Source organism: Mauremys reevesii, linkage group 4 (genome assembly GCF_016161935.1).
Source record: "Mauremys reevesii isolate NIE-2019 linkage group 4, ASM1616193v1, whole genome shotgun sequence".
Classification (NCBI taxonomy): Eukaryota; Metazoa; Chordata; order Testudines; family Geoemydidae; genus Mauremys; species Mauremys reevesii.
In genome coordinates, this window is record NC_052626.1 from 138,527,778 (window position 1) to 138,555,310 (window position 27,533).

Consider the following 27,533-nt stretch of genomic DNA (forward strand, 5'->3'; position numbering starts at 1 on the left):
ATTAGTGCATTGTTTTAAATACTCTTCGTTGTGATGATTCACCTCCCAGCAATGGAACTTGACAGCAGTGTGTAAATTCAGGGTTTCAGCTGCTATTTGAGTCTGCCTGGGAGCTGCCAGACAGAATGGGGCGGGTTGTGCCCAAATCTGAACAGCAACTTGTGTAGCAATGTCCAGGTGTGGTGTCTGCAGGTACCTCGTGTTGCCAGGCCACTGCTGAGGTTCCCAGGAGACCTGCCCGTAAAAGATTTGTCTCTGCCAGCACAGTGCGTTTTTCCCGTGTCCCTCGTTTCACTGTGTAATCAGGGCAATAAGCAGGTGATAAGTAAATGCAATGCTTTACCATTGGGGGATCCAGTGTAAGTCTGTCTGTCTGTATCATTTATTATTTGTGGCGGTCTTACAAAGCGAATGCTGCAGCTGTTCCTAAGAAAGGTCAGGCCTGTGGCTGAGATGCTGCACTGGGACTCAGCGGGTCTGAGGTCAGTTCCCAGCTCGTTCACACTCTGCTTATGTAACCGTGGGCAAGTCATGTAATTGCACTGTGCCTCAGTTTCCCCATCTGTAAAACAAGGAGAATGGTGGCTCCTTCTGCAAGCCTTTGTCTGTCTTTTCTACCTATAATGCAAACTCTTCAAAGCAGCAGTTGTCTACTAATAGGTGTATGTACAGAGCCTCGTGCAGCGGGGCCCTGATCCACAGTGCTACCATAATGATAATATCGGGGTGAGCCCCTGTCTGAAGAAGGCCGATGCGGTGAAAATGTCACTATTAGTTTGCTCTCTCGCTTTACTTATACTCTGAATCAGTTTGTCTGCTCTACATGCATAGTGTGGGTGTATATTGAGTCTGGTTCTGATAACACTGACACCAGTGAAATCAAGAATAGCTCTGCTGAAATCAGTGGAGTTTAAAACTGGGACAAATGAGCTTAGAATTAGGACCACTGGATTATTGAAGGGATTTTTAAGGGTCCCCTTGAATTATTTAAAGGATTGGTTTTTTGATTGGGTGGCTGGTTTGGTCTTCGGCTGAAATTTGTTCAGCGTATTATGTCATGAGTACAGCTGGTCAGGAATTTTTTAATGACACTTTTTTTGTTGGGAAAAATGCCAATTTGTTGAGAGCAAAACTTTTTGCATAAACATATCCACTTCAATGAAACTTTCATCGGGAAAGGTTTCTCAGGTGAAGGGTGGGATTTTTGGTTAGAACCAGAGAGATGTGCGTGTGTGGGTGTGAGCGAGGACGCCGGCATGTGTGGGTGTGAAGGTGTGAGAGAGAACGTGGGTATGAGAGGCCGTGTGTGGGTGTGAATGCTGGGCCCTCCTGGTGGCACAGAGGAGACAAGCTGATTGCGATGCCTGGATAATTGTAGCTGTGGGTTATTCCAAGTCAGCTTGCTCCCCAGGAGCTGTGATTCTTTCTGATTTACTCAGGTGGAGCTCTCATAGATGGTATCATTATTCAAGTGGCTGTTTCTCTCTCTGCTTTCAGATGCCCTGATGTTTGCCCTTCTCTGTAAAGAGCAGATCTATTGGAGACTGGTGGATGCACAAGTAGTGGCTGCGAAACCCCAGTAAGAGGTAAATATCTCTGCCAGTGCTACTGTGTAAGTGGCACGGCCTTTTCTTGCTTGAACAGACAATATTGCTTTCAGAAATCTGAACAGATCTCTGTGAGAAGGGTGAGTTCTGAATGGTGCACGCTGGTGTGTGGGTGGGTGGGCGTGTTCCTTGTGGGGGTGTTCACCTGAAATGATAAAGTGCCTTTTTAACCTCTGTTTTCTGAGCATGAAAATGCATCAGGCCAAACCGTGGTGCCAGTTACTCTGGATTTACACCAGGGCAACTCCATTGGAGTCAGTGGGGGTTAGGCTGGTAGAACGAGAAGCAGAATCTGGCCTTTTAAACACCAGCAAAGAAGGTAGGTTCCCTCTCGCCACCTCCACGCTGCTGCTGTCTTTAAAGAGGGAAGAGAGTCCAAGGTAACGCAGAAGCTGGGAAAGCCAGAGAAGGGGCATCCCCCCTTGAACAGGAGAATGAGCCCCTTGTCTCACCACGCAGGAGTGAAAAAGAATCATTTGGTCAGATTCAGGCATCTCTCCCCACTGAGCAATTCCAGGACTCCCGTCTCTGTCCCTAGCAAGGGCAGTTCCCAGAGTGGGAGTGCAGAGCCTGCATTGCTGGTGGAAGGCACCCAAGTGGGTGAGAGTGTTTAGTGAAAGGGGAATAATTATACCTTCCAAGCTCTGTGTGCATTGTGTGTGTGCGCCCCGTGAACAAAGCGTGGGCAGAGCTTAGTCTTCTGCAGCAGTTCCATCTTCAACCCTGTGTGTCTCCACTGTGTTCTGGGGCACTGAGTGCCACCCCGCAGAGATACCAGTGTCTCAACATGCTGCTGCCTCTAACCCGCCTCTCTCCGCAGACCTGTCCCCTGGCCTGCTGCACATTGCTGGAGTTCTCTCTCTCTCTGCATCTCTCTCTTTCTGTTTGTTTTCGGTAGAATGAGTGAAAGAGACATACAAAGTTTGAGCAAATGGGTATTGGTGCTCACTCTCTGCCTTATCACGCTATGGGGAAGATTGACACTGGCCTCATCACATCACAGAAGCCATTCAGGTAGGGCGAGCTGTATATCCTATTTCATTCATAATACCCCTGCATGCTAACCCAAGTCCACGGCATCCGAGTGTCTTGAAGGGGGGCGTTCCAATGAGTGGTTTGGGGGTGGGACCAGGGGGTTATTTACAGTCTTACTGGCTGCATTCTTGGCTATGAAGTTGCCATTGCTTTATTAACCAGCTTGCCACCAGAGCACGTCAGCTGCACTGCAGCACCTCGTTAGCAGGGTGAGCGCTAAGCCACACTGCGATAGCTAATCAGGGGCTGAGGGCAGAGTCCTGTCACTGAGGCTCAGGAAGGGACTGGCTGAAGCCATGCTAGAGGGAGTAATGTCCTGCTCAACACAAGGGTTGGGCTCAGTGAATCAGGAGCCTCATGGACTCACTGCAGTAACATTGGGTTTCCTCGTAGCCCCCTGCAGAAGCCAATAAAAATGGTCCAGTGGGGATCTGTGTGTTCTCTCCAATAGAAGAGACACCCTAGTTAAGGCTGTGTTGAGGTTTTCACATAAAGCAGTGACTGCAGCTCTTGGTGTGGATAGGGTTGTGTAGCCTCAGAAAACGTACGGCACTTCGCCTTAGGGAATAGGGTGATTTTTCTGAGCAATTTGCCAGTAAATCTGTTAACTGGGCTCTGTTAACTGGGCTATGTGTGTTGTAGTTATTTTAAAACGGGCTCTTTCCGAATTATTGTTTGGTGAGTCTAACCATTTTTTGGCTCTGGATTTTTGGATTTGAAAACTGGTTCACTCCTTCACTATAGCAAAATCTAAGGCATCTATGTTTCAAGTCTATCTATGTGCTAATTTTTGATGGATGAATACTGTTAGTCATAACCATTTCTATCTAGGGCATAGTGATTGTCACGAAGTACATTTGTCATCAGATAGACACTCTAGACTTTAAGCTTTCATTAAAAAAATAAAATGTTATCCCTCCGGTCGTGAAGGTAATCTTAAAATATGAACGGAACATGAACTGATGTAGATCACAACACATCAGAGCTAGGTGTACTGCCACGTGATTTGGGATTTCCTTATACAGCATGTCTTGAGTATACCTACGAACCATCCCCTATCTGTGAACTTCAATATCATCTCTGTGTGTATCTGAATTTTAAGAGTACGTATTGTGTATAACTGATCAGATTTTTTTCAGGGTCTGGACCAAAGCGACTGCATGGGAGAGTCAGTAAAGTATTGGGGCTCTGTAGCAGGATGGCAAAGGACTAATGCTTGGAGACTGGGTTCGGTGCAAATGCTGCCCTTGTGTCTTCCTTGCTCTCTAGCGTTTGCATTGCTGGGCAGAAATACACTGCCGCGGGCAGAAGTTTACGCTCGCACAGATTTTTTTGGTGGGTGTGCGTACGTGTGTGTCTGTATAATTACACACATGCGCACACACATCAGAATCCAGCAGACACAGATGTGTCCCACTTCCTACACCATCTCCGAAGCAAGTGGTTCAGAGCGCTGGGCAGCGGGGACACAGACTGTTACAACTTCACAGGATTCCGGGATGAGTTTGCATCGTTGGCACGATCCCTGATTGCCCCAGCTAGAGCTGAGGGGCTGCTCACTGCAGATCCACAGCCTTGGTGGTGCACAGCCTGGTCAGCACCTCTTCAGCCTGCTACAGGGGCCTGAACCCTGTTGCTTCCTTGCCTGGTGTCTCTCTTACAGTGTAGGAATTACAAGGAGAGAGCGGGATCAAGGAAATGAATAATAAGCAACTGTCTGGGGAGGGAAAGCAGGCAGCCACTGCTCAGGGGCGGCTCCAGGCCCCAGCATGCCAAGCGCGTGCTTGGGGTGGCATGCTGCGGGGGCGCTCTGCCGGTTGCCGGCAGGCGGCTCCGGTGGACCCCCCGCAGGCATGCCTGCGGAGGGTCCGCTGGTCCCACGGCTCCGGTGAACCTCCCGCAGGCACGCCTGCGGAGGGTCCGCTGGTCCCGCGGCTCCGGTGGTCCACCGGAGCCGCCTGCAGCCCGACCGGCAGAGCGCCCCCTGCAGCATGCCGCCCTGCTTGGGGCGGTGAAATGTCTAGAGCCGCCCCTGCGCTGCTCCAATCCCAGCTGGGCCTGTCCGGGGAACTTGGAGATGCTGGTCTGTAAATGCAGTTTGCTCATGCTGCCCTGCAGTTTATTTTCCATGTCTCCTTTGAAAGCAAGCCCCTTGGGTGGATTGGATCAACTGGTTTGGCAGGGAGGAAGCTTGACTTGACTCTGAGCAATCAAACTCGTCCTGGAAATTTTAAGATTCAGCTAATGTGTCCCACTTGGTCTCCTTTGTCTTCATGTTTGTTCCCCCTGTTCTTCTCCATTCTGCCATGGACTGCAGGCTTTTTAACTGGCAGCCCATCCGGGTTCCAGAAAATGAGAGGATTCTTTTTCTCCTGCCCATGCTGCTCTGAGCCAGTCAGCCCAGCCTTCCCCTGCCCCCGTCTGCTGGCATAAAACGTTGGACCAGCTTTGAGCTGCATTATATTCCGTGCACGTGCACAGCAGCCTCAGTGTGGGCCAAGAAAGGAGCAACGGTCACAAACTAAAGGGAGCCAGAAGAGGGGTTTATAACTGAAATCCAGACAGAACCATTAACCCTGGCTAGAGATGGTAACTGCCGCTGGAGACCAGACACTGCAATAGGGTCAGTGTTTGGGAGAGACAGTATTTAAGGATTAAACTGAATATGCTCTTGCATGACCCTACACCTAACCCTTTCCCCATTGCTGACATTTTCCCTGACAATCAAAACAGTTCTAATCCCATAATCCCCATCCTTAAAACCAACACATATCTCCCAATGTGACTATCTCAACCAGCGAGTCAGCACTTACCTGCTTTACTCGCTTTGTAACCTGTAACAGGTGCATATGATGATAAACCTCCATAATCATCTCTGGAATTATCTTTGGCAAGAGCTCAGGGCTTCCCAGGATATCTGTGGTCTACTTGAGTGATGTCCCAGATGTGATCTTTGATTGCTGGTTGTGAAGTCTTGAAGCTGAAAATGCAGCCCTGGCTGGGGAAATATTCCTATCAGACATACTTTGGCTGAAGCTTGCTGGGCGATAAATGCAGGATTTGCAGTGTTTGCAGATGTGTTTATTCAGTTAGATCAGGGGTGGGCAAACTTTTTGGCCCGAGGGCCACATCGGGGTTGCGCAACTGTATGGAGGGCTGGGTAGGGAAGGTTGTGCCTCCCCAAAGAGCCTTCTGTTTTTTGAAACTTTAGGGGTCTCATTCTCCAGCTTTTCTCTGCAACCAGGAGGGCTAGAAACTAACTGGTTTTTTAAATGAAAGCTGAGATTCTTGTGCAATAACATGACTCTAGGAGCCAAGGCTTTGAGAAAAGCACCAATTACTGTGAGACTCGCGATAGCTGGCAACACAGTGAGCAAACAGGAAACTCAGCATCTCTTAGAGACTTCAGCCAAGATCAGGGCCTCCTTGTGCTGGGTGTTGTACAGACACAGACTGAGAGACAGTCCTGGGAACACAGAGCTTGCAGGCTAAGTGCCTTGCCCAGCGTGTCATAGTAGATCAGCGGCAGAGCGTGGAATGGAACTCCCAGGCCCTATTCACTAGGCCGTACTACTTCTTAGCAAGGGGAAGACTGGAATAAAACCCTCAGTAATGTGTACACTCTCTCTCTCTCTCTCTCTAAATCATCACTAAATGTAGGATCGTGGATGGATTCCCATGATCTGCCGGGTTGTGGAGGTATCCTGAACCACAGCAGTGGTGGTTTGTGATGTCAAGTGCCCAGGGTTGGAATTAATACCATAGTCCTCACTCTAGCCTCTTGGATTTGCAGATTCTCTCCTGCTTCAGATTTTCATATTAGCCTGTGCAAATTCAAGAAAACAATGAATTTGAAACATCTGGCTTTGGAAAGAAGATCTAATCACTAACATCCACCTAGCACAGAGAGAATGCTAACACGTCAGAATCTAGCACCGCTTCCTTGATTACGAGGTTGGATTTAAATAGCCACATAAATCAAGTGCTAAGATTAAGACATTTCTAAATGGAATAGGGAAGCACTTTGGTGAAGAATGGCTCACCGGGAAATTAATCCCCTCCACAGGTTGGTGGCCTCTAATTGGCAAGCTGGGTTTGTTGGTCCATATAATGATCTTAGTAAGATGTTATTATCGGCATTGCCAGATTGAACTTGTTAGCGCTGATCATCAGAGCGCCATCCTCACGTGGATATAAGTTCATCGCTGAACACCTGTGTGGGCAAACGTGGTTAGTCACCAGAGACCTTTGTGTGTGGGTAGGCCCCAGCTTTGTGGGTAACTTGCTGAAAGAATTACTAGTGGGCGTCTCATCATGTGGACTGACAACAGCAGCTTGATATTTTCTATTTTTCTGTTGCTGATCCGTTGCCTCTTGCCTAGGGAAGTGGTACGTACTCCAGTGCTTGAACTCTTTAAACCAAGATTGGACATCTCTCTGAAAGATCTGCGCTAGCTCAGCCAAGTAATAGATGTGATGCAGGAATCACTGGGTGAGGCCTGTGCTACGCAGGGGGTCAGATTAGACCATCGCAATTATCTGATCTGGCCTTCAGCTCTGTAACTCTCTTTATCCTGGTACCTGGTCCCCTGACTGATTACTTGTTTAAGAAGCCTGATGGTGGGTAGCTGTTGCTGGATGGAAGTGGTAAGGCATCCGCCTGGGTAGGAACCCTGGACTCTAGGCTGCCTATTTCATTAGTTAAGTATCAGAGAGGTAGCCGTGTTAGTCTGGATCTGTAAAAGCAGCAAAGAGTCCTGTGGCACCTTACAGACTAACAGACGTATTAGAGCATGAGCTTTCGTGGGTGAATCAGATGCATGCATCCGACAAAGTGGGTATTCACCCACAAAAGCTCATGCTCCAATACATCTGTTAGTCTATAAGGTGCCACTGGACTCTTTGCTGCTATTTCATTAGTTGCGCCACTGCACTCCCATTAAACATCAAACAGTCCCCCATAATTCAGGAGCTTCAGTCGAGCAAGAAACATCGCAGTTTGCAGCAGGAAAACTGCTTCAGACAGGACAGAAGCAAAAGGACCGAATGTCATTTGGAAAGGCTGGCATGCAGAGCCCTGCCTGATGATGTTAGCGACCTAGGAGAAGAGGAATAGAAACAATTCTCTTTGCTGATGAAATTTGCGCACCTCTGCCAAGTCCTTCCACGCCAGGCGCTGTTGCAATCCCTGCCTGTGTGTGTTTGCATAGCTATGTGTGGATGAACTACAAAGCCAGGTTCTCCAGTGCCCTGCATCTTGCGCAGTCATTGGCACCAGGTGCACAACAGGCGTGAAGTGCTTCCATTTTGATTTAGTAGCTTTTCACACCCAGTTGCACAGGTTCAAATGACAATCCAAGGGGCAGGACAATGGAGAGTCAGGCCTGGCATACAGCAAAGGGAAGGATCTAGTAGGTCATCTTACCCATCTCCCTGTCAGTGCAGGATCATTCCCCACTGGACATTGAAGAGGAAATTTGCAAATCTGTGTATGGGATTTTGATGCCAAATTTCTATTTAAAATGAATGGGAATTGTCTGTCCTAATCATTAACAATAGTAATACTAACACCTACTGCTTACGTCACAGTTTGCATCAGTGGCTCTCAAAGCACTTTACAAAGAAAGGTATCATTTTACACATGGGGAAACTGAGGCACTGGGAGGGAAGGGACTTCGCCAAGGTCACCCAGCAGGTTAATGGCAGAGGGAGGGAACTAGGATTCGAGTCTCCTGAACCCCAGTACAGTGCTTTATCCACTAGGCCACACTGTCTCCCACTTCGTGGCTTTGAGACTCTCAGCCTTAATAGCACTGTGTGTAGGAGGCACTCAGTATTTCTGTGCAGATTTCTCTCTGTATAAATGCAGACTTATTAATCCTCGCAACATTGCGTGTATGGCCGTGCATTTGTTTTTCTGTTTTGAGAGAGTCTGTATATGCACATTTTGTGGGTTTGCCTTTGTGTGTGTGACTTTAGCAAAGGAAACACAGTATGCTCTGTTGTCTTGCTAGGACAGTGCAGTAAAAAACCCAACAGAGGTGCAGTGATAATGAGCAATAAAAACAGGTCTGGTTCTCTCCAAAACCATTTAATAATTTATGTGTAAAAGACAGTACTGACTGAGTTTAAAACTTTAATTATTTAGTGAATATCAGTAGTCGGGGTGTATCGCACAGGGCACAGCATAGAGGCTGCTTATATCATTGGTAGCATGGGATGAATGGACTGGTCTTCAAATCTGTGCAAGGCAGAATTTCCTCTCGGGTTTGAGCCTCGCTGGGGCAGATTACAGAACATAGGTGGGTACACGTCCTGCATGAAGCTACTGCTGGTAATACTGAGATCCTTAACGTTATTATCCTTTGCATTGTGGTAACACCTCGAAACACCAGCTCCCCAGTGTACAAGTGTTGGTAAATTCCTCTTTCTTTATCTGCATTTCTGCATCTCACCGGACAGGGCAGACAAAGGGAGAATGTGGGCACAGAGAAGGGAAGTGATTTGCCCAAGGTGTCTCAGCCCCACGCTGGGAACAGGACCCAGGTCTCCTGATGCTTACTCCGCTGCCCTGGCCATTAGATCACGCTGTCCGCAAAGAAGAGTCCGACAATGAAGGGCTTACCTGAGCAGCCTTATGTGGGCTCTGGATTCCTAGTGAGGCCCTCAGTATGGAGACTGGACCCAAGTCATGTGTGCTCCATGGTGGTGCAGAGCAGCTCTTCAGGGCTGGTTGTGGGCAGGCTCTGACGCATTTCAGCCACACGGGAGGAGGAAGCCAGCCTGGAAATAGTCTGGGATTGCATCGCAGTCATGTTCTCAGCTTCTCTGCACTTGGCAACACTCCTCACCTGTAAACGGAGCGTTATGTACATCAGCTGAGCTGGGAAGAGGCTGCATCTCTCCGGGGCGAGACAGTTTGTGTCATTTCAGGTGATGCCATGAAAACCATGTTCGGCTGCTCACTTAAAGGTCAATCAGAATAGGACACCGCTTTTTGTTTTATTTTTACATGCAGGATTCAGAAGCCGGGTGCATTGACAATGCCTTTATGCTTCTAGGAGATACGGTTTTTTGAAAGAGCTCCGGGGGGGGACATAACAGGTTGGAACGAAAGGCACGAAAGCAGCCAGGAAATTGTCCTGGGTGCTCTGAGGGTTTCCCACCTTTCAGGGTTAAACGCAGGATCTGATTTGCATTTTCAGACAGAACCAATAGGAGGTTTCCCACAGCTCAGCCAAAAAAGGAAGCACCTGCAGGCGAGCTCAGAAAAACCCTGTGGCTCTGACCCCTCTCGTTCCCCAACTCAGGTCTCTTTCTGCACAGCTGAACGACATCAAAGGGAGACCGAGTGTGGCGCTGATCAGTGGAGCCCTGTGTAAGCAGCTGCTGCCTCCACCTGGATAACCCGTAACTCGCTTTAATCTCTCCAGAGCTGTCCGTCACAGCCCAGCATCTGCCCTGACGAGCTGCTGTTCATTAAGCTGAAATCCCGGAATGCGGGAACAGCAAAGTCACGTGTTCCAATCCTGTGAATCAAAATATTCGATGCCAAATGATTCATTTGCATCGAGTAAAACCCCCCCAAATATCTTCCTAATCATAGGCTGGGAATTGGCCAGTTCAGAGCTTGTACTCCTACAATACCCAGCCCATGTTGGCCATGATTAGCATAAGGCAAACCTGGTCCAGATGAAATAAGAACTGCTCCAGATCTCGCCCCCAGCCCCTTGCTGAAAGGGAACTTGAATCACTTACGCTTTTGGAGGTTTGAAAAAGTGTTACCTGTTCCAGTCCCCCATGTTTTCTCATCTCTTTGTTAGCTCTTATTTTTGCCTGTCCTGGGAGGAAGGCAAAGCCTAAGGGGAGGCTGTTTGTTTGTGGTATTTCCAGTCAGGCTGAAGCCGAGCAGGAATGCAAATCTGTCTGAGGGGGTAGAAAGGCAAGGCCCTGCCAATGACATGCAGTCGTTAAAGAGGCCGCGGCACAGTTCACAAGAGCAGAGGCTGATAATTCTCTTTCCCTTCTTATCACAGCAGCCCCCAAAGGCACCAGCTGAGATCTGGGCTCTGCTGTGCTAAGTGTTGTACAACGTAGTGAGAGACAGACCCTGCCCCTAGCAGGCTGGATTAATGTTCCTGTTGTACAGCCAGAGAGCTGCAGGATGAAGGGAGTAAGGGCCAGATCCTCAGCTGCAGTAAATCAATGGGACATGGCTGGTGTTGCACAGGGAGGCTGTAGCCATGCCAGAAACTGAATGCAGATGCCTGAGTGCCCGTCCGGTGCTTTAACTGCAAGCTCTTCCTTCCCCCTCCACCTGAGCTGAGCCCTGCCCCTCCACTGCAGTGGGTGAAGGGAAAGCAGGCGTTAATGGTGCATGCATTCGCCATTGCCGCATCCTGGTTTCAGTGCTGAGTGACTCTCAGCAGGACCCAGAGCCGGCCCACAGCTGAACAGAGAGCAGGCAGCAGCTTTCCTGCTCATGCTCTGACAGCAGGTAACATGCGATACAGACGGCTCTCGAGCACCGAGTTAGCCACTGCCTGAAAAATATGGGAGTCCAGTTGAGTTATCTGGGATAATTGGTGGCCCCTAAACAGATTCACAGAAGGGTCTCTGCTGCCCTGCTAAAGCCAGGAGTGGTGGCTGTGGGCAGAGCCTCTGGGGCTAGCGCCAACAGGCCTGTCGCTGGGGATGCCATGTTGGTTCCCTGGCAACGCCTGCTTTTCTTGTGCCCAGAAAGAGGGAGTGCTGGCAGAGACAGCAGACACAAAGGTTTTTCTTTCATTTCCACCCAATTCTCTGACCACACCCCACCATCACCATTCAGACCCTCCCTTCCACCCCCACCCCACAATGGTTCAGACCCTGACCTGCTGCCAGCGCGGGCAGGTTTGTATACCGCGCTGTGGAGTCCAGGCAGGCTGCGTGTGATTTCCCCACGGACAGCAGGCTGGGAGTGGGGCTGCCTGAGTCTGGAGAGGAGCAGTAATGAGCTGTTACAAAGGCAGCTAAGCCACAGGGCTGCCTAATGTCTCCAGTGGACTGGTCCGGCTGCAGCTACACCCCCCCGGGTTGGTGTTATGAGACTGCAAAGGGAAAGGCTCCCCAGCACTTTCAGTGTAGCCTGCAGCTTTATTAGGAGGAATTACATCTGGGCAGCTAATGCCGTGTGTCTGCCCCAGGGCCCCGGCTGGAGGTGGGTAGCCTCGGCCCAGAGGATCTGATCTACACAGGCAAATCTCCAACTCCATTCTACCCCAGGACAGGGAAACGGGTGGAGAGAGGCCACACCATCACTGACGGAACAAGAGCCTTTCCCAGCTTGAAGCCAGGAGGCCAAGCCCCAGTGGAAACACTCGCTGCCATCACTGCTCTCCCGCACGGCGCTTTCAAAGCCAGCCAAGTACAGCCATCTGTGTTCATGCCACGGGGCGCACACACGCGGGAGGCAGGAGTGGTGGCTGTGGGCAGAGCCTCCGGGGCTGTCACTGGGGATGCCATGCTGATTCCCCGGCAACGCCTGCTTTTCTTGTGCAGATTAGCTGTTCAGGGCCTGAATTCTGGAGCAGCACAAAGCCCGCGTGTGACTCATGGCTCCATGTGGCAGCAGAGGAGGAGCTAAGTTACTGTATGCTGGGGAATGATCACGTGTCCTGTGTGCCATGCTGTGTCCTGGTGCACAAACACAGAGCTAGGCGCCTGAGTCCGTTACCATCAGGCACTTGCCTGCTGACTGGCTCAGAGGGAGAGTTTGTGCCATTCAGATGAAACAGGGCTGCTCTGTTGCTCTGCTGAGACTTATGGCTCGAAGGCGCCTGCCTGCTGTCAGAAGAGGGGCTGATTTGTTTGAAAAGCAGGTGTTGTCAGTTAGGCCTCAGGTGCCCGCAGAACAGCATGGCTAGGGGCAGCTGGTAGCACTGTCCGGGAGCGGGGCGGGAGTCACGGGCTCACCAACAACAGCCTCTCTAGGCTGAGCTGGGTTTTATCCTTGCCCCATGGGGCCCCATAGACAGATGGCCATGCACAACTGCATGCTGATGTCTAGACACTGGCCATAGACAAGTGCTCTTGGAATGTCAGTGGAGAAGTTTCTTGGCCTGTGGTCTACAGGGGATCAGATCTCGGGGGTCCCCCCCATGGCCTTGGAATCTAGGAACATACAAAAAGCTGTGAGCTGACCAGAGGCTGGATTTTTACCAATCCCCCAAATGAGGCGCTCATCTCTTGCTTCTGAACACAGGCAGTGTCTGTGAGAGGCTTCAGCGGCACATGCACAGATCCCAGTCAGGTGCCTCTGCCATACAACTCATGACCATGGCTCCAAAAGGCCGGCCTCTAATAAATCTGCTGTAGCTCCCCATAGTAGGTACAATGGGGCTGTGATAAAGACATGGGCATATCGGATGTCACCACCCAGCAGAGGGCATACACATAAGAGCGCGTTTTGAGTGAGGGTTGGGCACTAGAGCAATGGATTAGACATCTGGATGCCTGGATTCTGTTCCCAGAGCAGCCCCTGGGCTGGCTTGTGCCTACGTTGAAGTCTAGGCATAGTCCTGCTGAAGTCATGTCTCCAGCAGCATTTCTGTGGTAATTTGCCTCCCATCCCACAGCTGTTGACCTCGTGTGCACAGAGCTCAGAGCTGCAGCCCACATGGGATTCATCCCAGAGAGCCTGCGGGGGCGGGAAGGGGGGAATGATCGGTTCTGATCAGGCGGCAGAGATAACTGCACAGGAGGCATAACCGAGCTGGTGACTGCTGCAGATAGCAGCGTTCAGAGAGGCGTCGGGACCTGCTCTCTCCCAGCCCTTCATGGCTGAGGATGACTCTTTGCTCGTCTCCTCGCTTAGTCCCTGCATTGCTCCCCCGTGGCTTTAAGCTGCATCCTCTCCTCTCCTCATTGCTGCTGTGTGCTATGGACCTGGGACAGTCCCACGCAGCAGCATGCATCAAGCTGTAGCGTGTCATAGCCGCCGGAGCAGCCCCGTTGGCACTGGCACGGGAGTGGATCTGCCTTTTCCCTTGCACCAACTCTGTGCTGCAAGTTTGGCTGTCGTGAGAGCAGAGAGACAAGGAATCGGAGATGCAGAGCTGCAAAAAATGTCCATGGGATGAAGAGCAAACGGGAACGAAAACGCAGGGAGGTCTCCCGCAGGTGATGGGGGAGGGAGGGCACAGGCGTGACAGGCACATTAGAATGGGAGCGACACCCCCCCCCCAAAGGCCCCGCCCAGCAAGGCACTTCAGTGCGGCTTAGCACACGTAGAGTCAGTGGGGCAGAGTAGGACCCTGCTGTCTCTCCAAGCACTGCTGTCTAAAGCAATCACCGGCTTGGCTAGGCTCCCTCAGCTGAAGTCAGTGGGGACTAATCACTAGCATGCACTGGAGCATGGGACTGGTACCAGAGTTAGCACTGCTCCTTTTGAATTTCAGTGAGATTTGGGGACCTAACTCCCTTAAGAGCCTTGGAAAACCCCAGCCCAAGTGCTTTGCAGAGAGGGTCTTAGGTCCGGATCCTATTCCATTCGATTCAGTTCTACTCTGTTCTGTGTAGGTCAGACAGAGGAGGTAACTGTCCCGTTCTGCTCGGCACTGGTGGAACCCTAGCCGGAGTACTGTGTCCAGCTCTGAGTGTCACACTGTCGGAAAGATGGGGACACATTGGAGAGAGTCCAGAGGACAGCAAGGAAAAGATCCAAGGTTTAAGAAACCTGACCTGGTGGAGAGGTTAAAAAGCTGGGCCTGTTTAGTCTGGAGAGAAGCCAGTGAGAATAGCTATACAGCATTTAAGGACCCGTGGGAAGGAGCCTCCCAGCCCACGTCAATAGACGGGGGGTAGTGGTGCTCACACTAGCACTCTAAAAACAGCTGTACAGACAGCACACGGAAGTTGTGGCTCCGGCTGGAGCTCAGGCTCTGAAGCCTGTGGTCAGGATGGGCTTCAGAGCCCACCATGGCTTCATAGCACTGTCTGTACTGCTATTTTGAGAGCATTAGCATGAGCCTTGGTAACCCATCTATCGACCCAGGTTGAGAGGCATCCTCTGCTCACTCCAGAATGCTGTGTACACACCCTGAGAACAGTCTTCAGATATGCTAAGGGCTGTTATAAAGAGGATGAAAACGTATTCACCATTTCTACTGGAGATAGGGCCAGGAGTAACGGGCTTAATCTGCAGCAAGGGAGATTGGGAAGTTTTTCCCAATCATCAGGATAGTTCAACTGTGGGCCAGGCTTCCAAGGGAGGCTGTAGAATCCGTGTCAGTGGGGGTGTTTAAGAACAGGTTGGACAAACACCTGTCGGGGCTGGTCTAGGTTCACCCGGTCCTGCCTCAGCGCAGGGGGCTGCACTAGCCAACCTCTCGAGGTCCCTTCCAGCCCTGCATTTCTAGGAGTCTGTGATTTCATACTGTTCTAGGCAGGTTTGTGTACGGCCTCCTGGCCGTAGTCGCTGAGCCGCGCTGACATAGAAGTGTCACCTGTGGTTCATCCTCTCATCCTGCCCCCGTGGGAAGACCCGTGTGCGCAGTGGGGGGGTTGGTTTGGTAGGGGAGTTTAACTGTCAGTGCTCTGTGTCCATATTCGAGACAGCAGGTCAGAGGCGCACACCTGCCACGCTTACAGGTGCTGTACCCACCCATGACGGAATAACAGCCGAAGCCTGTAACACGGCATCCCTGTCGAAATTAATGGGACTGGTTTCGGGCAGTGGGGGAGGGGTGGTCGGGCTCCTTAGAGTCTCTTAGCTCATTTTTGCAGTTGCTGGGATAAGCCAGTGACAGTAACTCTGGGAATCAAGTGTCTCTTTATCTCCCTGCCACACCTTGGTGAGCAAATTCGAAAGGCTTTGGCGCATGAGTGCGCTTGGCAGAGCGTCTTGCTGAATGGCCCCAAGGAGCCATTTCCCCCGTTCTGCCCCCCTTTGCTCTCTCTGCTGCACCTTCCAACACACTGAAAATGAAAAGACACAGAGCCCTGAAGTCAAAGGGCCTGGAGGGGAGTTTGGGGTCTGTGCCCTTCCACCCGCACGGGGACCCTTCCAGGAATACTCTGCTACCGGAGTTTTATAGGTCGGCTGTGTAAAAACTCCCCAAAGTGTGTGCATGTGTGTGAGCACATGGGAGTTTGTGTGTGTGTGTGTGGCATGTATGTGAGCATGGGAGCGCGTGGGTGTGTTATTTAGTGGATGTTTGTGTGTGTGAATGCTGAGGGATAGAGGATATTAAATCTTGGGTGTGACCCACAGTAAGTGCAGAGGGAAAGGGCTGAATAGTGATGTGTCATTGTCCTAGGATCCAGCCGGACGTACTTTTGCTGGGTGGAGTATTACAGAGTTGTGCAGGGGCTGTATGGGGTTTTGGATGTAGAAGGGGGAAGAAAACTTGCGGGTGGGAGTGTTGCCTCATGAGCAGAGAACACCATTAAGCTCTCAGGACTCCTGGGTTCCCGGCTCTGCCCCCACCACAGGCAAGTCACTTAGGGGAGCATTTGCCAAGTAGGGTGATAAAGCCAAATCCGCAGTGAGTCAGATAAATGTATCACCTGAATTTCAGGCCAGATGAGCACTCAGCTCTCACTGAGATCCATGGGAGCGGAGGGGGCTCAGCACCTCTGAAAATCAGGTCACTTCTTTAGGTGCCCACAGACAGACTTGTCTGTCTGCCCAGCACCCAGATTGATCCATCTTTCCTTTAACCTTTCTGAGCCTTGCTTTGCTCTTCACCGGGTGGCTGGGCGGCACATGTCATGAAGTTGGGTAATGGGACCTATGGGAAAGGAGCCCACTGCAGAAGCCCAGAAGACGATTGCGTTGCCTTTTCAGCATGATGAGCCAGCAGACCGAGCTAGTGCTGCGAATCCCACCTGCCCTGGTCTCTCCGGGACTACGTCTGCGTGAGGCGCTGGGGGGTGGGATTCCCAGCGTGTGCAGACAGACTCGTGCCAGCTCTCATGGAGCTAGCACGCTAAAAACAGAAGTGTCGCCATAGCAGTCGCTGTCCGCAGTACAAGCCTGCCCAGACACTGCCGCTGTCCGTGGCATTGGAGACACTACTCTGTTCAGTGCAGTCGCTCGAGCAGCGCTGGCGTGGGCACATCTGTGAGAGCTGGGATCGCTCCCCTAGCTCCAAGTGTAGACAGACTCGTAGTCTCAGCTTCTCTGCTTCTAGCTGCACGTAGGCTTCCAGCCTTTCTCTGGGCACGCTCAGTCCACTTTGCCAGCTAAACGCTAAGGGCCCAGCTCTGTCCTCGGTCCCTTCTTTCCTGGCTGTCTTCCTGTTGTTTTACTGCTGAGCTGCGGCAGGCGTGGAGCTGGGGCAGGGGAAGCTGCCTGCGGTTCGTCGAACACCTAAGTCCCCTCAGCGCTTTGCATGCCTCAGAGCGCTGAGTGTTAGCTTCTGCGCTCTCTTTGCCTGCCCGCTTGCCAAGTCTGCTGAACAAACGGGCCAAGCAAGCCAAAGGCGCCCGCTAAGGACTGCAGAGTGTTGGCTGAGTGCAAAAGGAGGAAGCAAAGGAGACGAGCAGCACTTAACAGGCCTGTTTGCAAGCGAGAGGCGAGAGGGAACGTGTTTCAGTGGGTTCTGTGTGATTGCCCTGAACTCTCCCACTTCTGCACATTGTGAACATTCCCAGGGCTGCCTGGCAGGCAGCAGCGCTGCACGTCTGCGGAGTGGTGGGTTCAGTGTCCCCCTTCCCTTCAGCCCCTGCCTTCTCATTTGCATTAAGCTACTTCACTGTAGAGGCAAGTTTTTGCTCTGCTCTGTGCTGAGTTGTCCAGCCTGCTCCATAGAGCTCAGATTCAGGGTCACATTAACATGTGCTTAAGTCCCACTGACTTCAACAGGGATGCTTTCCTGAGTCAGGGCCCAGATTAACGTGTTCTCAGGGCCAGTGCGAGGCCATTGGGCTGCAAGCGGGGGTGCTGGTATTTTGGTTTTGTTTGCCTTTCCTCCTCCTTTTAAAATATTCAGACTAGTGAAATTACTTAGTGATAGACAGGCAAGAACACCACTTCTATGACACACACCATTTGCGTTCCCCCTAAGCATGTTTGCTTCCTACCCAAAAGGAAGAAGATAGTGGAGACATCTGGGAGAACCCCACTGCATGAACACTGATGCATCTAATATGGGTCTTGCCCTTTCAGTCAGTTCTTGTCTGTTCCATCGGCTTTGTGTGAGTGACAGGCAGGCAGCTGGACAGCATGGTGAGTGGACAGATGGATAGGGAGATAAAACTGTGACTTTGGAGGGAGTGTGACGAATACCTACTCTTGAATAAATTCCTGCAGGATTGAAAGCCATTTGAGGGTCTTCCGCTGGAAGGTGTTAGGCAGGTGCCGAGTGCTGTTCTTAAGGAAGGGATGGAGCTGTAACAGCCTCTATCCCTGAGACTTGCACATAGTGCACTTCATTGTAAAGGAGAGCAAAGAACTAGGTACATTTTTAACAGCTCCCTGTAACAGTATCTTTAATGTCCAGAGGCACCACTGCAGGAGGGGCCTGCACGGATCTGCCTTAATGTTCACAATAAACCAAGCCTGAGGATCACTGCTTATTCCTCAGATTATGTGGCCAATCCCATTAACTATTAAAACTGTGGCAGAATACAGACACATCTGTTCCACAATAAGTTACTTTTCTTTTCACTTTCACCAAAGTCTGTCATTTCCACATTCAGAAAAGATTCAAACCTTCATTAAAACTGAATTATGATGGAATTGAAAAGGGAGAATAAAATTTCCACCCAGAGACGTTATTACAAAATACTTCCAGGATAGGTAATTGTGTAATTATTATGGGCAGGAATGGAAGTGATGGTTCATTAGCAGAAAATGACCATGAAATAACAATAAATAAAGCCAAATAGAACTGATGGAAATTGCAAAACCTGTACTGCCTGCAAGCCAGACCATGGTGGGTATACTGGTATATAGATTTTAACCCTGGAATGGCTGGTGACTTGGATTCAGTCAGTGGGGTATTTTTAAGTCCTAGGCACTATTACCACTTTCAGAGGTTTGCATTATTGTCTCCTAGTTCCGAAAGTGGCCTTGCCCATTGTTATTACCACCTCCGTGGGAGGGAGCACGGCCGGTATTTTCACAGCTGGGCACCCCAAGTGAGGCACCTACGTTCATAGCGAGGTATCTCAATAAATGTGACCTGACCTTTCAGAGGTGCTCTCCCCCCCACCCCTCCCAGCTCCTGGTGACTTAAACGAGAGCTGCAGGTGCTTAATGCCTCTGAAAACCAGGCCACTTTCATTGAGATGTGTGATGCTGGCGCTGTAATTTTAGACACCCAGGTGTGAAAATAGTGGACAGCATGTTTTGCATTGAGAAGAGCTGGAGAGCGGGAGGCGAACTGAGCTCCCAACTTCAGACAAGAGGGTGTAACCTGATCTTGTGGTTAGAGCAGAGAACTGACAGTCAGGACTCCTGGGTTCAGGTTCCTGCTCTGCCATGCACTTGATACATGACCGAGAAATCATTAAACCTCCTTCCCAATGTAGAGCAGTGAGCTTCTAACACTTCCCTCCCTCCCTGCACCCTAGACCACGCTTCCTGCTCCCGGAAGAGGCTGGAGAGCGTAGGTATGGAATCTGGGGCCCCATACATACAGAGCATGGGCTCGCTCACTCGCGCCGAGTACATCTACACATAACCCACTACGGCGGCTAGCTGCACTGCTTTGGGGCAGACACTACCTACGCCGGCAGGAGGTGTACTCCACCTCCCCAAGAGGCAGCAGCAAGGCTGACAGGAGAATTCTCCCATTGACCTAGCATTGTCTACACTGGGGGTTAGGTTAGTGTAACTGCATCCCTCTAGGGGGTGGATTTCTCACACCCCTGAGTGACGTAGTTATACCAACCAACTTCCCTAGCGTAGACCAGGCCTAGCAGTGCATAGCCTTTGTACAAGCCCTCTGCACAGGGTGAATGCCACCTTGTGCTCCTGATCCTTATCCCATTGACATCATTGGCAATTGGGCGTGGTTCAACCCCTAGAAGCCTGTTACCTCTTTTTAAATGCTGGGCAGGTGCCCAGATTTGGGGTGGTGGTGGAAGAGGACGAATAGCTCCCTGGTTAGCTAGACTGGCCCCAGAGCCTCTCAGCTCCCTTGCCTCTTGCTGCCAGATAGGTGTTAGCATAAAACGTGCATCAAATACCAGCCGCTCTGAGCTTGCAGAGCTTAGGAGTAATTGATTAATAGAGACAGCCGCAACATCTTGTATGGGAAGAAATTACCCAGTGACGTGGCGATGCCTCTGGTGAGGCACCCAGCTCTAATGCGCTGTTTGCTCAGATCAGCGGCAGCTCAGCCCAGACAAATTCCTGGGTTAAGGGGATATAAATATTTGATGCCTTCCTGTCGTGGTAATTATTTGCCAATCTACAAGCTGGGGAAGAAGGAAGAGTGCGGTGTCAGGGCTGGTAAATTGGCTATTAAACGCGGTGGCTGCTCCCTCCGGAGTGGCAGGGACGCTACTTACCAGTGCTGTAATAAAACCAGCTCAGAGCGGGGAATAGGAGAATGTTTGATTAAAGACACAGCTTGCAGGGTCTGCCGGAAATCCCTGTGCATGGGAGCGATGGCAGCCCTGTAGCCAAGGGGGATAAGACTCTGCCCCTAACTCACTTATCGACCCTAATGGTATTGCTGCTTTTCTTGATAGAGGGTGGAGTTCACCCCTGTGCTGCACAAGCCCCATGTGTCACCATCACAGGTGGCCTCAGGACAGGACTCAGGTGGGACGTCAGTGGTGCACAGGCCACGTTCTGGCCTGTTGCCCAGGGATGAATTTCACCAGAGTTGGACTCTAATGCAGGATGTGCATCTCTGGCAGGGCGTGGGAGGGGGCAGCCCAAGGGAGCTCACACGGAGTTGTGTGTGTACTGCGTGCCCCACGGCAGTGACCTGTGTGAATGTCACACCTGGGCACTAGCTGCAGTGTTCTTGCAAGGGTCTGCGGCACTTGTGCTGTGTTGAGGAGGCACTTTGTGGGCTTGTACAGTGTGCACTGAGAATGAATTTGCTAGTCCCTGCAATAATCCCTGCAGCATTGTGAGAATTAGGGTGCCTGGAAGCAGCTTCTGTCCATGTTGCGCTCTTTCCCCAACTGACTGTACACTTCCCAGAACACAGAGGGCCATGGCACAACAGGGGTCCATGAGACATGAGCCAGGTGAATTGCACAAACCACCAAAGCAGCTGTCCGAATGCAGTGAAAGGCAACCAGCAGCTGTGACTTCTCTCAAGGGACCATAACAGTACGTCCCAGGTACACCAAAATGTTAGAACACAATGCGCTCTACTGCCTGGGGTGCGGCGTTGCGTGCCCAGGTGTTCTGCCTGTCTTTACTAGCTGTGTTATGCTCCTTTGCATCACATCAGTAGTAAGATTCCATTTCACCCTGCACCCGGGCGCCCGAGTACTTCACCAAAGCGTTGTCTGGTCGCTCATGTTGAAGTTCTAGCTGTCTGAACTCTCTGGGCCGGTTCTGCTCGGGGGACTCATTGCCTGACTGTGACGATGGACACCTTTGTGTTGGCTTTATGATGGTGTTGGTTTTGAGACAATGCAAATGCAATGAGAATGAACTCTGGCCCCAGTCACTCAACCCACCCCTCGAGATTGTAATTCACAGGCCTGTAATCCGGGGTGTAAATGAACAATTCAGAACAAGGCCACACTGAGTTTAAAATCAGGGACCCAAATGTAGCAACAGCATAACCAGAGAGGTTTCACTGTTGTAACCCAGTAGGTTCTGTTTTGATGTTATTTCCCAGCAGGGAGTTGAAAGCATTGTTGTAAAGCAGAGTAAATTCCCCTTCAGAATCATGGAAATGCCACCCAGGGGGAGGCACCGGGTGTTACTGCTTCTCAGTCAACTTCACTTGAATGTGCCTGAAAAGCCAATGACTTGTTTGATAACACAGCTCAGAGGCCCGTGAGGGGCTTGTGCCAGGACAAAAAAAAATCACAGTGTGAATGAAGTGGAAAGCCTGGAAATAAATGCTGGGTGAGAAACTTGCATTCAGAGACTTGAACTTGAGCTGAACTTCTACCTTTATCTAACTCCTGTCTGCAGCAAAATTCATGTTGGTAGGAAAGAAGGCAAATTCTTACCCTGGCTGTGAGGTGTGCTGCAAATGCTTAGCCCAGAAACAGCGCAGGATGGTGACTTGGCCGGACCTAATGCTGCACTTAAGGAATGCGAGCTATTATCACCTCAGGGTGGCTTGAATTTGGGGAGAAACAGAGGTTTAGTTTGTCCTCCAGTGAGTGCCCAGTCACTTACCACCTCCCGCCCCCCAGCACCCATAGGAATGAGACAATGGTTGCGCAGGAGTCTGGGCTGAACCGGGGAAAGCTGGACCTTGCTAGTGGGTATTTATCAGCCTGGAAATGGAAGACAGCTAGGGCTTGGCTACACTGGAGAGTTGCAGCGCTGGTGGTGGGTTTACAGCGCTGCAACTTACTCACCGTCCACACTTGCAAGGCACATACAGCGCTGCATCTCCCTGGCTGCAGCGCTGGCTGTACTCCTGCTCTGCCTCGGGTATAACTATTGCAGCGCTGAACCAGTAAGTCCAGGGCACTGCTGCACATCCAGCTGAGTCAGCTGTGAGCAAAGGCTGGTACAGTGGGATGGCTGGGAATGGGGTTTGCTCTTGGTCCACTTCCTCCTCACCATGAAATTCTGTCCCCCTTGGCAGAGAGACCCCGGACAGCCTGGGCCTCTACGGCTCAGACTAAGCGCCCCTCACCCCGCAGAGGAATCCTTCCAGGTTAGGGCTGAGTGAGGGTGGCCAGGGGCTGTGTGTGAGAAACACAAGCCTGTTGGGATGGGTTAGCAGGGTCTTCAGTCTGCAGGGCTCCCGCTGGCACGGCTCAGCGGCGCCAAGGTCCCTGACATGATGTCAATGCAAAGAAGAATCCTGCACTTTTGTCTTAGTGCTAATGAAACATGGGTCATGCTTCGTATTGAGGTTCTGTGTATGGAGAGCTCATAAAGGGCTAATGTGTGAGTCAGAGATGTGTTAATCAATAGCGTATCCGTGCTCTAGCGCTTCGTCGCTAGGTTGCTTTCAATCATGGCTTATAACCGTCTGTATCTCCTCCTTCTGTGCTTATTGGCGCATAGAACACCCGTGCTCATGTCTGTTACATGCCCATCACTGGTAACAGTCATGTAGAACCCTTTATAACCCATCAGTAAAGGGAACTTCAGCACAGAGAGCGACAAAATCTGTGTCAACAAGAGAAATGCAAAGGCCACCCACAGAGCAGCATGGGCCTTACTCCTGGCCTCCTCTGGCACCAAATCCTTCAGAGAGGGATTGGAACCAGGGATTTCACGGTAACCTCCCACCCACCAAGCCACAGTGTGTTCAGTATGAACTCAGTTCCATCCTCCTGCTGTTGCTATGATGGACTGGCCACTAAAGAGGGTTCCCTTTAGATGTGCACCCTCCAGTGTCTGTGCTTAGCCCAACCCCCAGTGAGACTGTGCTTGTTTGGGGTCTCTCGAGACTTCCTGGAAATGGCTGTTCCATATAAAAACACCATCTTTTTTAGCTCTTAAAAAGAATTCTGACTTGGATTCAAATTGGAGCAAAGTTTCAGACCAGTTCCTCAGCCTCTCTGTCCATCTTTAGGGAGAACTCTTATAGAATCAAATAGAAATAAAAGCAATAGAATTCCTCAGAACTCACTCACCCAGTCTGTGGGGGTTAATAGTGAGTGGGAGCCATTTTCTGAGTGTCTACAGCCCGATTACCTTCAGCAAGGTTGGTATTCTCTGTTAAATGCTGCAGGACTTCTCCATAATGCCCCACTCCATAATGAATGTCCTGTAAGAGCTAGGAAGGGAAGTGGAGCTGAGCATCTTTGTCAGCGATAGCAGTGTGCAGAGCACTGGACAGCCCATAGATCCTGGCTTGGGAAACCCAGAGTATTTTTGCACTTAACTTGCCATTACTGTGTTTACAGGCTTCATACAGCAATACTTCTGGGAGCTGTAAATTACCACTCTGTACATCCTAGATCCGTTTTGAAGCTTGAGATCTTGCAGGTGATTTAGTGGTGAGCACAGGGGTCAGTATTCATAATCCTCTCAGTTTCTGTGTCTCCTTTGAAATCAAATGGCTCTCACTCATATATCTTCCTGATGACCTCTCCAGTGACAGCATTGCCTGGCGGGCACAGTGCTGAGCCGGGAGTGTTGTGATGGCTAAGACACACGCTTCTGTCTTTGGGCACGTTGGTTTATTTCTTTACACCAGTGTTCATCAGCTTCTAGCACCAGGAGGTGAAAGAAGTGCACAGGCCGATCAGTAGATGTAAGAGATTAATTTATGACCAGCAGCCAGTCTTAGACTTGCCCCAATTCACTGGGGGCACAACGTAGAAGAGAGTGAAGGGACAGTGTCCGAATGTGGACGCTGAACTGCAAAGAGGACTGAGCCAGGGGCCTCTGGAGCAAAGCCCAGTACTGACAGGAGCAGGCCCCCTGGGCCTTTAGTGCATAGCCACTCGCTAGAGAGGATCCAGCTAACATGGATTTCCCACATTGTGCAGTTTACCTTGCACTCTGTTTGCAGTTGTTGTGGCGGTGGTGGTGGCCCCGGGGCTGTCGCAGGGTTTTGAGGGAAGCTCACTGGCTGAGACATGTGTTGGTGACTTGCTCGCAGTGTCACAGCGGAAGGGTCTCAGCACCTCTGTGAAGGTGGTTGCTGCTGTAGAGAGAGCAGAGTGAGCAGGGTGTGCCCTCAGTAGAGGTGACAGAGCCTTTGCATCAGAGATCTGGCTGGCTGGCTGCTCAACCATGGGAGCCTGGACATTTGCAAGGTGAAAATCCAGGTAAACTTAAATGGGCTTTTATCTGTTTTTTTATTATTAATGGCAGCAAAAAAATGAGACTCTAGGTAAAAGGTTGAAAAGCACCTTAGTGATTTGGGAGCCCGAGTCCTGTTTTCAGAAATGTCTGAGGCACGTACTAGTCCACGTGTCATTGAAAGGCCGTGGCGTGCAGGCTCCTAAGTGTTAAAATCCCTTCCGAAAGTGGGGCTTAGGCTCCTAAATCCCACAGCTGCTTTTGAAGATGTTGCAGTGTAGGGGGCCCTGTGGCAGAGACAGCAGAAGATGTTTCATCCATTAAATGTCTCTCATGTTTCAAAATAAATAATTTGCCTTAAAAACAAGACTGTTTTTTTCACCCAGTTATTAAATCAGCTGGGTACAGAAGACAGTGCAGAGCAGACCAGCTTTCCTCTCGGGATTGCTGGGCTGTCATTAGAAAGAGCCCTGGATCGAAAGGTGCTTGGTCTCCCCCAGAATTTAGAGCCCATCAGTTTAAGATTTTCTCCTTTACTGTGTCTGTTTGCCACTTGCAGGGCCAAGCAGTCCTTGTTCATGCGGAACAGGAACTGCATTGTGTGAGCAAGGTTTGGGGGTCTAGCTAGGCATAATAATAATATATACACCTATCTCATAGAGCTGGCAGGGACGCTGAAAGGTCATCAACTCCAGCCCCCTGCCTTCACTAGGAGAATCAAGTACTGATTTTGCCCTAGATTCCTCAGTGGCCCCCTCAAGGATTGAACTCACAACCCTGGCTTTAGCAGGCCAATGCTCAAACCACTGAGCTATCCCTCTGTATAAAGTGTTGCGTAATGGTGCTGGTGCATAGGAAAAGCATAACAGCCTTAACCCCATTACAGCCTGACTCCAGATCACTGCATTGATCAAAGACAGTGTATTCCTGGTAACACATTGGGATGTCGTCACAGCGTGTGGTGCTGCAGTCACTTCTTTCAGTACTCATTAAACAAGACCTTCAGGGATCACTCACTTTCAGGTCATGGGATCAAAGTCTATCCAGACCTATTTGGCTAATTTGTGTGTGGGCCATTACCCAGTGAAATGCATTGATTTATGATGCTAACTAGATTCTAAGCTGGGATCCCAGAGGTGATAAGCCAGTGCATTCATTTTCCTTCTTCCTTAATATTTTAATGGGGAGCAAAGAGCAGCAGAACAACAGTCTCCCTTTCTGCTGAACAGGAAGAAATTGCAGCATTGCTGTGAAGTTAAGACACACCTGTGGCTGGAACTCATGTCAGATTGCACACTGATACGGTGCCAGGAAAGAGCATTCCTTTGGTTGTAATGTTCGGGGTTGGAGCTGATGGTGTTTTGACTGAAGCCACAGGCACTGAGAGGCAGCCTCCTCTCTCTGTGGTCTCATATCAAGTTTGCATCTCATTTTCAGTTCCAATTAACTAACCAACTAGCTGATTTCAGTAAAGCCCTTCCCTCTGCCATGGGGAGAGGCTATTCATTCTGCTCAGCAGGGCGGGTGATTAGGAGTAAATAGAACTCGAGCAGTATGATGAGACTAAGCCAGAGCCAGTGCTCTTCCTACTTAGAGATGGGCCAGGGAGCCACTGGACACAGCCACCCGGAGGGGCTTAGCAGCCTTGAGGCCTGGTTTGGACTCCTTCAGCAGCAGCACCTGGCTAGATGGCCAGTCTTCCAGCAGGCACCCTGCCTTGGAAACATTGCATTAATCACTTGCAGCAGCCATGGAGTGGGGAGATGCTGAGACTCCCATTGGCCTTCGTGTTGCTGGCTCTTACTGAGCAGCCGCTGGAGTGGGCTAGCTAGCGACGGCAGGGTACCCTACGTCCTGTCTTTCCCTGAGCTTCCCACTGCACCTGCTCACTGCTGTTGGGACAATGTTGTGGACTTAATGCACTGGTGCGGTCTGAGAGCCAGCGGCTGGATTGGCTCTGTGTGCGCCAGTGTCCCCAGCATCTTACTGGAGCCAGAGCACAAACCCTGGTGAGGGAGAGAACATGGTGGCAGAACGTACCGGGTCTTGCAGTTCTAGCTGACCATCCCAAGCCGTCAGCACTCAGTCACCGCCCTGATGGATGGGGCGTAAGAACCTGACTTACAGAGTGCCAGGCTGCCCCGCTGAGCTAACGGGGTCTCCTCCTCTGGCTGAGACATCTGGAGCTCGTGCCAGCTCCTTGCATGTCTCCATGCCATGCGCGCTGCGATGAGCAGGAACGTTGCCCGTTACGCAGTGGACTGAGGGCAAGATGGCGGAGGGTCTGTGATGATGCCCATTAGGAAGGATCCCCCAAGCCTGGCTCCTGTGTGGTCTGTCTGGTGTTGGTGCAGCTCATAGGGCTTCTCAGTCTGTTTCTAGTGGAGAGGCCTTTCTCATTGCTCCACTGGCGCCTGCTCAGGGTAACTGCTGAGCTGGAGTCTGGGACTGGGCTCTGGCCACGCAGCTCCGGGTCAGGTGTGGTTGTTTGCCTTCCCACAGTGCACATAGAGCCGGGCACGTGCGAAGTCATCGCCGCCCACAGATGCTGCAATAAGAACAAGATCGAAGAGCGCTCCCAGACGGTGAAATGCTCCTGCTTCCCGGGGCAGGTGGCGGGGACGACTCGTGCGGCTCCCTCCTGTGTGGATGGTGAGTACACGGCGCCTTTCACAGATGAGTAATCGCTTTCTGGTTTTGCTGGGAAAGATGAGGAGGAAACGTCCCCTCCAGCAGGGGCGGCTCTAGGCATTTTGCCGCCCCAAGCACGGCAGGCAGGCTGTTTTCGGCGGCTTGCCTGCGGAGGTCCGCCAAAGCCATGGGACCAGTGGACCCTCCGCAGGCAAGCTGCCGAAGGCAGCCTGCCTGCCGCTCTCACGGCGCTAGCAGAGCGCCCCCCACGGCTTGCCACCCCAAGCACGCGCTTGGCGTGCTGGGGCCTGGAGCCGCCCCTGCCCTCCAGCCTCTGAGGATGGGGTTATTCTCCCGCGCTTTGCCAGCAGTGGGGATTTTTTCATACATCTGTAACACTGAATGTTTTA

At 51.0% G+C, this 27,533-nt stretch overlaps 1 protein-coding gene across 2 annotated transcripts in view; it reads left to right on the top strand.

Annotated features, from left to right (window-relative positions):
- Positions 1-27,533, top strand: part of TAFA3 (TAFA chemokine like family member 3) — a 69,181-nt gene that overhangs the window by 31,381 nt on the left and 10,267 nt on the right. For both annotated transcript variants that reach the window (XM_039533182.1, XM_039533183.1), the window contains exons 2-4: positions 1,498-1,586; positions 2,506-2,621; positions 26,995-27,144. In XM_039533182.1, the coding sequence (XP_039389116.1) occupies positions 2,507-2,621; positions 26,995-27,144 (265 nt within the window). In that variant the 5' untranslated portion in view covers positions 1,498-1,586; position 2,506. The remainder of the gene's footprint in view (positions 1-1,497; positions 1,587-2,505; positions 2,622-26,994; positions 27,145-27,533) is intronic.